This window comes from Cyanistes caeruleus, chromosome Z (assembly GCF_971803275.1).
Source record: "Cyanistes caeruleus chromosome Z, bCyaCae1.hap1.1, whole genome shotgun sequence".
In the NCBI taxonomy this organism is placed as follows: Eukaryota; Metazoa; Chordata; class Aves; order Passeriformes; family Paridae; genus Cyanistes; species Cyanistes caeruleus.
The window spans coordinates 19,857,599-19,870,444 of NC_141732.1; the positions used below are offsets into that span (position 1 = coordinate 19,857,599).

The 12,846-nt window shown below is 40.2% G+C and overlaps 2 protein-coding genes across 3 annotated transcripts; one reads left to right on the forward strand and one right to left on the reverse strand.

Moving 5' to 3' along the window:
- The first annotated feature begins 33 nt into the window (after positions 1–33).
- NMRK1 (nicotinamide riboside kinase 1) lies at positions 34–11,665 on the forward strand. Of its 2 annotated transcripts, XR_015281162.1 has the most exons (10): positions 40–414; positions 2,322–2,381; positions 2,797–2,887; positions 3,555–3,603; positions 4,999–5,161; positions 5,241–5,312; positions 6,274–6,383; positions 7,344–7,433; positions 7,794–7,944; positions 9,094–11,665. XR_015281162.1 is itself a non-coding variant. In XM_023944842.2 (9 exons), exons 2-9 carry the CDS (start codon positions 2,353–2,355, stop codon positions 7,796–7,798), a joined length of 609 nt encoding a protein of 202 aa, XP_023800610.1. In that variant the 5' UTR covers positions 34–414; positions 2,322–2,352; the 3' UTR covers positions 7,799–10,370. The 2 variants fall into 2 exon arrangements, 1 of the variants encoding a protein (XP_023800610.1); XM_023944842.2 differs by having other exon boundaries at positions 34–414; positions 7,794–10,370.
- On the reverse strand, positions 9,568–12,741 carry LOC147648194 (uncharacterized). The gene is made up of 3 exons (XM_086869784.1): positions 12,713–12,741; positions 12,180–12,641; positions 9,568–9,652 (listed from the first exon to the last, which is right to left on the reverse strand). Exons 1-3 carry the CDS (start codon positions 12,739–12,741, stop codon positions 9,634–9,636), a joined length of 510 nt encoding a protein of 169 aa, XP_086725910.1. The 3' UTR covers positions 9,568–9,633.
- Positions 12,742–12,846: the final 105 nt, after the last annotated feature.

Below are 12,846 nucleotides of genomic sequence, written 5' to 3' on the forward strand. Positions count from 1 at the left end.
CCGGAGGAGCCGCCCAGGCGGCGGGGCCGGGCCGGGGCCGGGCGGCCCGAGGGAGGCGGGGTGGGTGGCCCCGGCGGCCCCGGCGGCCGTGAGGGGGCTTCTCCTGAGAAGTGGGCCGGAGTGTCGTGTGCGCGGTGCCGCCGCCCTGCTCGGAGGTGGGCGCGCCTCGGACAGCGCCGTCAGGGGACGGAGGAGGCGGGCGCTCCGGAGCCTTGCTGGCGGAAGGATGTGCTCCTAGCACCCTCGCGGCGTGCTCCAAGTGAAGTGCGAGCTCCGGAGGCGCTCAAGTGTTGGAGCTGCAACTGGTGGAAGCGAGGCCGGGAACCTCCGCCAGCCCCGCTGTGTGGGCCCGTTCCCGTGAGAGACGGTCCCGGTCCCGGTCCGGGTGTCCCCGTGCGTGGGAGCTTTGCCACGGTATGCCCTTAGAAATGGGTGACAGCAGTGATGTGCGAGCGTTGTCATGGGTTTGTGCGCTATTTAAAGAGCCAAACTAACCCCAAGGTAGAGCGGTTTAGGATTTCTTTGTTGCAGCCTTTGTGACAAATTTGCTTTGGAGATTTATTTTACACATTAGTTAGGGCGACAAAAGAGTTGGTGTGGTTTTTTGTGATGGTATTTTTTGCCATAGACTGGGATTAATTTGCATGTAGACAGTGACATAAATGAAAGTCCAAAGGTGACCGTGTTTGTCCGATTTGTTGCATAACATCCTTTGTGGGACAAAGGGTAATCCTCTGCAACACGAAACTACTGGCGATTTTTTAGAAAAGAGCTTTTTTATCTTATTTTTAAGTAGCCTGAATATCATCACTTCTTAAGACCAAATTATCTGTCTTCTCTCTTTGCACTGATAGCCAGTGCTATAAGCATTCAATGCATCACTGAATCTGAAAGTTATAACATCCTTAGAAAACCAATGTGTACTAACTTAAAAAAACTTGCAAATGCCAAGTACTGTAGATAAGCTGTACCCCTGCAAAGCAATAAGGGTGATGGCTTGGACTAGTCAATAGTCAAATTTTGCTGTGCTTTTTTAAACATAACCGTATATTAAAAAGCATGTGAAGATCATATCGCAGACATGTGAAACAGTGGAGCTTCTAGTCCTTACACCAAATGCAAGAGGATGTTATTGCAGGTTCCTCATGTATCTAAAGTTTACTTTAAAAGAAACAGTGTGGATTTTTTCATACTGATGCCCTGTACCAGTCCTTTTACTAGTATGGTACAGATACTTGTTTGTTCGAGGCAGGGAGAATTTTACCTGCTCAGTCCTTTCAGGTCTTAGGTGACATAGGTTTAAATGTGACCTAGGAGGACGGAGCAGATGAAAAAAGGGTGTTTGCGTGTGGTTAAATAGTCATAAATTGATGTGTGAAACTAAAAACAAACATTGTTTTACCCCTCTGTCTTCACAGAACTGTTTTTCAGCTGCAGTGTTTTTCCAGGATAGCTCACTATGTACTCTGCAAGCACCCATTCCAGAAGAAAGTTCAGGGGAAAGAGCTGGGACAAGGCAGAATTGTGTCTCCTGGCAGCTCTGACTACTGAAACTGTTCAGGCAGTCAGGGCCTCAGAGCTGGTGGGATATGGTGGTAGCCAACAGGGATATGGTGGTCAAATTAACCTTTAGAGTTTACTCTTTGATCTTTTCAGTGGAAAATCAATTGCTACCTAGTCCTTCTCAATGCTAAGTTAGCTAGGATGGCTTAAACTGTCCTTACAGTAGTTTTAATGCTTCCAGATTAATCTGGTGGAGCAGAGGAGGAGGGTTTGTATGGTCTGTGCTGTTAATACCCTCAGAAAGGCAATGGTGAATTACACAGTGAATATTACATTGATGAAACCAGGTTCATAAGCGTTTCTGGACATAGTCTTTGTTACTAATCTTCGTGAAATTTTTAAACATCTTTCTCCTCAGCATGCCAGTTGTTTCTTTCTTAATGATTTTGTTTGTTTTGCCACAACAGCTTCTGTTTACCTAGTCTTTTTTATATTGCAAATGCTTGAGCTAGTGATTGTGCTTTTCTTTAGGAACTTGTATGCTATTAATATCGTTAGAACTAAGTCTCATAGAGTTCATTTCAAATTATTAAAATACTGTCAAAAGTAAAGTACATTGGGATTTTTGATGGGGCATATATACTGCAGGTTTTTTGTTAGCATTAGAGCAGCTGAGATTCTGACTGTACCTTTGCAAAAAGAAAAATGATAGACACCAGGAGAGAAAATAAATAATCTGTATAACTGGTCTTTCTTAATACCATAGTTGCCTTCTTGTTCCTGAAATAAGCTTTTTCACTGGCTATTGTTTTTGACAGTAAAAAGGAAGAACTGAGGAGAAAACAAAGTATGAAAGTATTGGTTATTGGCCTTGGGGGGTAAGTTATAAAGAATTAAATTTCCTCTACATATTAAGACTTGTCTTCTCCTCAGAATGATGTGATGCAATTTCTGTTTTTGAATATGCATTTTTTTGAAACTGGATTACAAATGCAACATATAATTGTATGGTTTTATAGCATATAACTCTTAAGAAATTGTTCTGTGCTTGTTAGAGACCTCAGGTGCAGGTTTCTTTTTTGGCACTGCTTGATTTACCGTACTGATTGTTGAAAACTGTTGGAACATGGTAGAAAATTTCTAGAGGTAAAGAATATTTAATGTGATTAAAATTTGGGGGAAGTTGTATTGTTTCTTTGTGTATAATTATATAGAAATGTATGTGTGAGGTTGTACATATGTTTAAAAGATTAGTTTTTGCCCTGGTGAACTTACTACAATGTTTTCTAACAGTGTAACAAATGGAGGGAAAACTACACTAGCAGAAAAACTTAAGAACATGCTTCCCAACTGTTGTATAATCTCTCAAGATGACTTCTTTAAGGTAACAGTTTTTATGGAAAAACCTGGTAGGTAAAAGTAGATTTGAGCAGATTTCAATTTTTTTTTCAGTTCTCCTACTGATGAACTTGTAAAATTGGTGCTGCTTAAAGTGATGTTAAAGTAACTTAAAGTAACTTTTGTATGAATCATAAAATTAGTGCTGGGGTAATTGAAATTTAAGTGACCAAACTACTGAGCATACTCAGCCAAAATAAATTTCCAGTCTTCTTTGCCACTCTTTTAAAATAAGACATGGGTGTATAATGGATGCATTTTTCAAGATCCTTTGTTTAATGATTGTGTAATGAGTTTAATGATACTTTCTTAAGCCTACACTACAACAATAAATAGTTCTTTGTCTCCCAAGTCAAAAAAGAAAAACAGTTTATGTGTTGATGTTGGGGATGTTTGTCACAGAGGGTGAAGGAGCTCTTATTTCTCAAGTAGAGCTCTAATGAACTTAAGTAATATGATATAGAGTGTTTGTTGTTCAAGATTAAAGTTTGTGTAAGGTATTTTAACAGTTGTTTACATTAGTTTAATGTTGAAGATAAATTTAACTAATTGTATACAAAAGTGTACAACCCTTACATTTGTAACCAGAGTGTATATATCTCATCATGGTCATAAAAACAACTTTGAAAAAATTACATTTTTTTCCCCTTCAGCCAGAGTCTGAAGTAGAAACAGATGAACGTGGATTTAAGCTGTATGATGGTCAGTAACTCTGATGCACTGCTTTTGAACATTGTACTGAAATTGTTGTGCTGAGCTTCAACACTTCTTCCACCCTATCCCCTCGATCTGTCCCTTCCAAGCAAGGCAGTAAACAAGTGGTTGCTTCAGAGCAATCCTTCTCTTAATTTCATTCGGCTCACTGAGATATTTTAGAAAACTTGCTTAACTAGTAAATAGCTCAAGCTAGTGCTTGACTTTTCCTTTTCTCTTTTGAATATTTTCCTTTGTTTCTTCACTTGTCTCTGGTTTACTAGCATACGGTGCTGTTCCCTTAAAAGTCTTGGCTTGCAGTACTGGCATAGGCTTAATTTCATTGTTTGGTAATGGCTCTTTTTTTCTCCATCTTTGCTAGTGAACTCATGGGATATCGCTGTTGGGTTTTCTAAGTCAGTCAAAACTTGGGTCTGTCCTGACACCTTTATTTCATGTCAGATCTCACATGAAGAACATGTATGTTTAAGTTCATGATTAATACTGGCTCATTTTATTCTTAGAGATTTCTAGAGCCAGATCCACTTCTGGTGTTTGTGTCAGGTTATATCTGCATGTAGATAGTTACTTGTTTAGTAGCTAATCTCTGTTGATACTTTGTGATCATAAAAGGAATCGCTGAGAATATTGGTCAGACCCTTCAGTTGTGCCTGAAAACTGGTGATTACCAGCTATGCAGTCTTTGGCTCAACTTCTAGCCTTCATGTAAATGGAATGTGAAACTGGAGGGATGAAATGGACAATGTTATTCAAATATCCAGGTTTAATGCTGCTCTTAAAAGCTCTTTAGAAATGTATTTGCTGTTACGGTATCCAAATGCTGCCTTATTTCTAGCTTTCAGTACTTCCTCAATATATTCTTGTGTGTCTGCATACAAAAACAGGTGTTACATTGTGCTGTTTTGTTTTTGTACACCATGCTCCTTTAACTCTCTCTATGCCCACCTAATGAACCTTATAAAAACCCAAAGCAAAAAATGTTGAGCGTCCACTCCCGTTTCTGAAATTGACAGAAGGGTTGAGGTCTCAGGGTTAGTAAATTTTTCCAAGTTTTGTGAAAGCAGAGAGCAGTCCATGAAGTTTCTGTCATGGTGTGAAAAGCTATGAATTCCGTTCAGACGATATTAGATGTCATAAATTTTGGAAAGACTACACTCAACAGAAATACCCTAATCCTGGTGCAAGCTTTGGTTTTGGGAAATCGGTGGTAAACAGAACTACGGATATAATTTTTGGGGTAATCTTGTTCCTCTTCATTTAAATTTGTATGGATTATTTGATTCTTACTGATTAATGTAGGGGTACTTAAGAGTTCTGTTTTTTCCTTTTTATTCTTTGTTTGTTTATTCTTGTTAAGGGATGTTTAACTTTGTTTTCATCTAGTACTTGATGCCCTCTATATGGATGAAATGGTGGCAAGTATTCACAATTGGATGAAAAGCCCAGCAAGCTCAGGTTTGGTGGCAGAAGAGACACAGGATACATGTGGCAATCTGAAGAATGTTTATATTTTGATTGTTGAAGGCTTTCTCCTTTACAATTATGAGTAAGCAGTAATATGTAACCTGATAAATTAAAATCTACTGTAAAATGGAAGAAGGAACTAAATCTTGTTGTTGTCTTAGGCCACTTAATAAACTATGGAATAGAAGATATTTTTTGACCCTTCCTTATGAAGAGTGCAAAAGGAGAAGGAGGTAAGATTATTGATTTACTGTTTAAAAAGAGTCACTGCACCCCCTGAATTGTTCCTTTTGAGCTAGCTTTTCTTCTGTGCTTGCAAATTGTAAGCTGTTAAGATCATCTATCCTCTGTTAGTTTGAGGTTTGGTTGGTTGGGTTTTTATTTTAGAGCATGTGGTTATTAAAGTATTTAGTGCTTTACAAGCATTAAAAAGAGAATTTCTTGTCCTGATGAATTATTTAATTTCTGATTACATATCATGTAAAACCATGCTTAAAATGAGAAATGTTTTAAAAAAAATACTAAGCACTCTTATTCTTGGTTAAATGCAGTTAATTGATGATTGTTGTTAGAGTAATGATGTTCATGTGTGGGTTTTGTGTATGGTTTTGTTTAGACTGTCCATTAATTTTATGGTGGATCTAAAGTATATTATAAAACCAGTGTCTGGCTTGCCTCTAGATTTGGAGCAATACTGTGTGCTTGGAATAATATATGTGCACAAAGTCAGAATCTGCTGGCTGAGTGAAGATACCAACTGGCTTTGGTTGATACCACTTTCTTGGTTTCTTACTAGACTCACCTAAGACTTTAGTGTCTAGAATGGAATAATAGTCTAGGTTAAACAACTGTCATTTAAAGCTTGAGAAACCTAATAAAAAGTGAAAAAGTAGCTTATTGTGGTGTATTTTTAAGTGTCAGTACACCTTAATTTATCTGTAATATTTCTACAGTTAAAAACCCCAAACTTTTACCTTATCTTAAATGTGGTTTGATTGACAGAAACAGATAAGATAGCAAAAGACAGCAGAAGTTCATATCACAGATTGAATTAAAACAAAGCGGCCTTCTTGGCTCCAACAAAAATACAGCCAGCTTTTCTTTTTTTATTTTGGATAAAAGCTATTATTAAACCAGCTGACACTAGAGGAAAATATAAAACTTATATGGGAACACTTATGTATTTTTGTGTAGCACCAGAGTCTATCAGCCAGCAGATACACCAGGGTACTTCGATGGACATGTGTGGCCTATGTATTTGAAATATAAAAATGAATTGGAAGAGAATGCAAGTATACAAGTTGGTATGGTATCCTTAATTTTAAACTTATAAAATGCTGAAGTATGGCACTTGTGCAGGTTTTGTTGAATTGTGGGATTTTTTTAAATGGGGGCAAGATTTTCTTCAAATGTTTTTGTAGCACTCTAGTAGGTTTTGATGTTTCTGTTGGTTTATATGTCAAGCCTATAGGGCTTTTGTTTTTGTTACTTAATAATGAAAATTAGGAAGTCAAAAAATAGAAATCTTCTGATGACTAATTAAGTCCACTTAACAAGATACCTTGTTAAGATAACACACATATATCTAAATATTCTGAGACGATAGCTGATGCACTGGCAGAGTTCTTCAGAAAAAAAACTGAAATCCTGGTTAGATCTTGTAATAAAGCTGAAGATACTTTCTAGGTGCTGACTTGTCACACTACAGCCACCAGTTGTGCACGACAAGTGTCAAAGCTGGGTGAACTGTTGGGGCAGTGTCACACATTTGTGTGATGTTCTCACACAGCTCCTGGACTACCTGCTTCTGGAGTGGGGACCAGAGGGAAAGGAAGGGAAGTTGGATGGCTGCTTCATCATTAGCACACTGCTTCTTGCTGTGCAGTAAAAATAAGAGCTGCAGTGCTTTTCCAGAACTTACTCAAAGGCTGAAACTGAGGAACCTGAAATTATCTACTGCACAGAAACCTTTTTGTCAAATTATTCCATGGCTTCACTGTCCTCACATAATTACCATTAGGCTTATGGAGACTTTTATATCACAAAAAAAAGTAAATGAATTATTAACTAGAATACTTTTCCATCATGTTGGGTTTTTTAACATGTCAAACAAGTTCGGGGAAGGGAAAAGGGGGAAGTGCTGTTCTTGGTTTTTATTTTTTTCTTCTCTTCTGGTGACATCTATAGGAATACTGAAAACTTTGCCAGTTGCCATTACATATAGCTGGTATAGAACTCATGAACACTTATTTTTTCTTCCTCAGATTATTTAGATGGAACAAAATCTCAAGAGGAGCTTTTATCCTATGTGTATAGTGATATAGTACAGGAATTAAACAAGCTGAGGGAAGAAAGTAAGTAATGTTACTGGAAATTGAATCTATGTATCCCATTCCATGTTAACAAGAACTTAGTATTTTTATCTGAAAATACTACATGAGTTATATAGGTCTATATTTCTTTGTGTGCTACAATACCATGTTTGCTCATTACTCTGAGTCAACTTCAGTTAGAACTGAGTTCCTTGAAATGGGATGTTCTAAGATCATAATTGAATCCACTGTTCCTTAATGATAAAATAATAATAAAAACAGGGAAGAGAAGGAATATGGGATAAAATATCAATGAAAAGTGTTGGTGGAATTACTTTCTAATATACACCAATGTCACTTGCAAACACTACAGGTTAGATATGTACTTTGTATTTATTTTAGATTAGCAGGTCACAGCATGATAACGTAGAAAGCCTGGATTCAATTTGATATGAATTGAAAACACCGAGACTGTCATACCTGGCCAGCCAACCAACTGAGAAAATGCTGTGTGTATGACCATAATGCTACTTCATATAATACAAGAGTTTTTGTAAGTAATTATTAACTCTCTCTCAGGAATGGAGACAGGGACTCCATTTAGGAGTATGAGCAGTGGGTTCTTTAAAATTCCTTTAATCAGTCCTGCTTTGGCTGAGCTTTAAATCTGATTGAATATTAACATTTTAAAGAATATGAAGATTTTTGTGCACAAAACTAAACCATAAAGATGCACTTCTGTTGGATTAATAAGCATATCTGAACATGGATGATTGCAATTTGAAATGATCATATGACAGTGATTGTCTCTAATATTTTTAGGTATTTTTTTGATAAACATGCTTGGAGGAACTAGCTGTGTAAGTTTGTGTAAGTCGTTATGCTGCTTATTTAGTAACTGATTGAATACATTACAGCTAAACTTATTTAGACTTGATAAATACTCTCTGGTGTTTGCACAGTAATTCTTGTGTTGTGTATTGTTTAGAGCATTTGGGAATAGATGTTAAGAAAATGGAAACAAACCTGAAGAGATCTCGGATTGTTGGAAAAAGATGGGGAAATAAGATGTAGAGAATGGAGATGGATATCACTAACAAGATATAGTACATAAATTCTGCAGAGATTGACTGGGATGGCACAGATAGCTAGACAATAAATCCATGCTTCAGGGTCGAGGAAGGAGAGAAGAAATAATTGTTATTAATATTTGTAACTAATGTTGAAAGTGCAATGAAACTCAAATGTTGTGAATGAAATGTTCAGAAAACAGGAATGCTAAACAAATGTGAAAGCTTTGTTATAGAATTTGTGTATATGTATCTACACAAATTAGGAAATGGGATCATATTTTGTTGCTGCATAAGTAATGTATTAACTCATATTTTCTAGATAATATGTTGCATTTTTATTAGCTAGAATAAAAATTAATCTACAGACATGGATTGATATTACTTGATATGTGACAGCTGAACTGGTCAGTGATTGAAATATATTACTTTATTGTAAAAGTTCTAAATCTATGTAAAAGAAAAATATATTATCGGATTACAGCTTTGTTTAGCCGTGTTTAAAACAAAGTGCTTCCAAATATAATTTTGTATTATTATTTTGCACTAAAAATACTTCATCTTGCATTTGCTCATATGCTGTGATGGTCTGTCTGACTGTAAACTGTATCTTTGTTTTTGTTTCCTTTTAGAAAGGGTACAGTTGCAAGAGATTAACTAATGCACGGAATGGTTGTAGTGGGCTGACCTTGGCTAGCCGCCAAAACTGCTCTATTACAACCCCCTCCTCAACAGGAGAGGGGGAAAAAATGCAATGGATTTGCATCTTGACTCATGTGTCAAGATAAGGATGGGAAGATCACTCAGCAGTTACTTACATACAGTCAAGACAGACATGGTTTGGGGAAATTATTTTTATTTATTGCCAATAAAATCAGAAATAATGAGAATAAAGAACAGATCATAAAACACCTTTCCCCCACCCCTCTCTTCTTCCTGGGCTTGACTTCCCACACGAATTCTCTACCTCCTGCCTCCCAGCTGCACAATTGGGTGGGGCTCGTGTTGCTCCTTCCTCTTCACAGTCTTCTGCTGCTCCAAGGTGAGGTCCCTCCCACGGGGACAGTCTTTCACCTGCTCTGTGGGGTGATTCAGTAGAGAGAATGGAACGAACAATGGTATCACCTGACTTTATTCTCAAGTAGTCCAACATTGGTGCTGTGGCAAGGAGCTCAGTTTTGTCTGATCCTCCTATAGGGAAAAAATGGTAAATGAGCTCCAGTGCAGATCTATGCATTTGTGGTGTAAATCATTATTTGAATATACATGAACTGAACTTGTGCTTCAGCATCTTGTAGTAAGAGCTCAGAGCATAGATCTTTCACTGTTCTTCTGTAACCATGCCACAGTTTGGAGCTGCATCAAATTTTTCTTTTGTTTTGTTTTGTTTTTTGGCAAAAAAAATGGGTGATCTTACATGGCTTCTGTGTAAGACCAGTGGAGCTATGTTTTCAGAGCTGAGCAGTTCTGGTTTCTACATTTAGAGAGAGGCCATAGTGGAGTTAAAAGAGGAGAAACTAAATGTCAAGGGAATGGAGAAGCTGCTTTGCAAGGAGAAACTGAAAATGGTGGGACCACTCACTGTGGAGAGAAGACCAAGGGGAAAATGGGCCATGGTTTACAACATCTTGAAAGCTGTGAGTCAAGAGGATGCAGAACTGGTATTCACAGTTTTTGGTATTCACAAATTTTACAAACACTAGTCTGGGGGGTACTTCTTCATTTGAAATAGATGGACCAATTTATATTAAGGTGATATTTCACATGGATAGAGATGCTACTTTATGCAGCAGACACTGACCTTCTCAGATGTAATGCCAAAGGTGGATGACAGGACCAGCAAGTTCAAAAGGGATGCAGAAGGTTCATTGACACTTCACCCATAAGAAGTAATAAAAAAAAAATAAAATGCAAGCAGTGCTTTATCATGGATGGACTGTAGAAACTGACCAGGCTTACCTGACGTGCCCAGATTAGGAGTTCTTGTCAGTTGCTGCAAAAACTCAGCCATAAAAGATAATGAACTCTTCTGAGTCTCTTTGGTAGATAAAGTATTTCAGGTGCCATTATAAAAGCTTATAGAGCTGGCCTGTAATGTGGCATGTTGGCAGAATGCTTTTGGTTTGAAGATGGTACAGCCCTTGACAGAAAAAAATCTCTTTTTTTTCTAGTTTGCTCTGGTGAATGCCTTTTGATTGCCAGGGCTGTACTAGCTGTGAAGTGGTTGGGGAGAGCTGCATGACAAGCCTGTGGTTCTTTAGCAAATAGGTAACTTTCTGGAAGTGGTGTCATCTGCTGGCAGCAATTTTGGGCTATCACAGCTGAAAGAAAGCTTTGATAAGTGTCTTGCATATATTCAGAAATGTGGAGTGATAGAGGTGGTGGTGTCCTATAAAAGGCTAATTGCTTTTGTATAAGGACAGAAATAAAAGTATATTATTAGTTTGATATTTAGAAAGTTATTTTCTGATGTTAAAATAACACATGGCAAGTCATAAACACAGATGTAGTAGGAACAAACCTTTTATCTCTCAGAGCTTGTGGTTCCCACTCTATCATTCTAAGTCTAAAAGCTGAATTCTTTCTAGACTTATGTGTCATTGATTCAGATATTGGTTTTATCACACAAAAGGCGTTTCCTAATTTACATACCCACTTGGTATGTAAATCACTGTAAATCAGACTCTTCTGTCCATCAAACTGAGTATGTCTTTGGTTTCTCTCTGTCATTGCCACTGAACAGCGTTCATTCACTGCCTGGTCAGTTGCTGTAGTTACAAGAGAGCAGGAGCAGCCTGAGAGTAAAGTGAAAGTGTTTATTTTAGGAAGCTGATGCTCCTGCTTCCACAGAGAAGTTAATGTGCCGAAATGTGGGAACTGATAATGGTCAAATAAAATATTTTTAGGCTTTAGGCATTAGCTTGAGCTTGTGTGAAACTAAGTGACACAACTTTCTCACTCTGGCCTGAAAAATCATAAGGAGGAATCCAAACAGTCCTTGGAGAAGGAAAACAACCTCTGCAGGTGTTGTTTGTCACCTTGTTGTTTTCTTGCAAGAAACGGTCAAGGGGTGGTGTTCCTAACTGTCCAGTGATGGTGGTGTGTTTGTTGGATGACCAATGAGAGGTTTACCTTTTGGATCTTCTCAGAACTGTCTATGAAAGAAGATATAGAAGAATAAAACTTGCTCTCTTGTGCAACCAAGCTAAGAGTCTGTGTTGTACTTTTGCTGTTCCTAATATAGTGCAACGCCAAAAACCTTTCCTATTCCTGTTGCATTACTTGGATTACTAAATTACTGCCCCTGTCTTTAGACAAACAGGAGGTATGGTAGTGCTCTTAGTTTTTAAGACTGAGGGGACAGGCCCTTACAAATGAGGTATCAGGCTTGTATCAGCCACCTCTTCTCAAAGCACAGTGGAAAGATATAAGGTGTGGCTTGCTGCATGATGTGGTGTCTGCACCTGGTCGAACAAGTTTTGTCAGGTGTAGGAGGATATGCCTATCATCCAGGCCAAAGTCTGTTGTGGGGGGAAATCTGGTATTTGGTGACTCAGGTATGGCTAGACACCTTGCTTTTCCCTCCCCATGGCTGGTCCTTGCCCACCCTCCCAGGAAACATCACCCATCTTCGGTTTGTCGCAGTGTGAAGTAGCGCCTCTTATCAGCTCAGCGAGCTCGCTGCCCTGGCTGCCTGCCAGCGGGGCTGGACGTGTACCTGACTCCAGCCTGGAGCCGGCAGCCGGGCGGAAAGTCGGGGTTTGAGAGCCGAGCCGGTCCTTCCTGTGCCTGGGTATCCCCGAGGGGCCCGGCGGCTGGGCATCCTCCCTCGGTACGCTTGGGGTCTTCATCGGGAACCCCGCCGTGCCGCTTCACACAGCGGGGACCGGCACCACGCCACGGGCAGTGTCCCCTGCGACAGCAGCCGGCTCGGGAGCGCTGTGCCAGGCCCTGCTCCCCAGCCCTGTGCCACCGGCTCGGGAACGCGGGATCCCCGGCCCTGTGCCACCGGCTCGGGAACGCGGGATCCCCGGCCCTGTGCCACCGGCTCGGGAACGCGGGATCCCCGGCCCTGTGCCACCGGCTCGGGAACGCGGCATCCCCGGCCCTGTGCCACCGGCTCGGGAACGCGGGATCCCCGGCCCTGTGCCACCGGCTCGGGAACGCGGCATCCCCGGCCCTGTGCCACCGGCTCGGGAACGCGGCATCCCCGGCCCTGTGCCACCGGCTCGGGAACGCGGCATCCCCGGCCCTGTGCCACCGGCTCGGGAACGCGGCATCCCCGGCCCTGTGCCACCGGCTCGGGAACGCGGGATCCCCGGCCCTGTGCCACCGGCTCGGGAACGCGGCTCCCCGTCTGTCGGGCTCGCGTGCCCGGCCCTGGC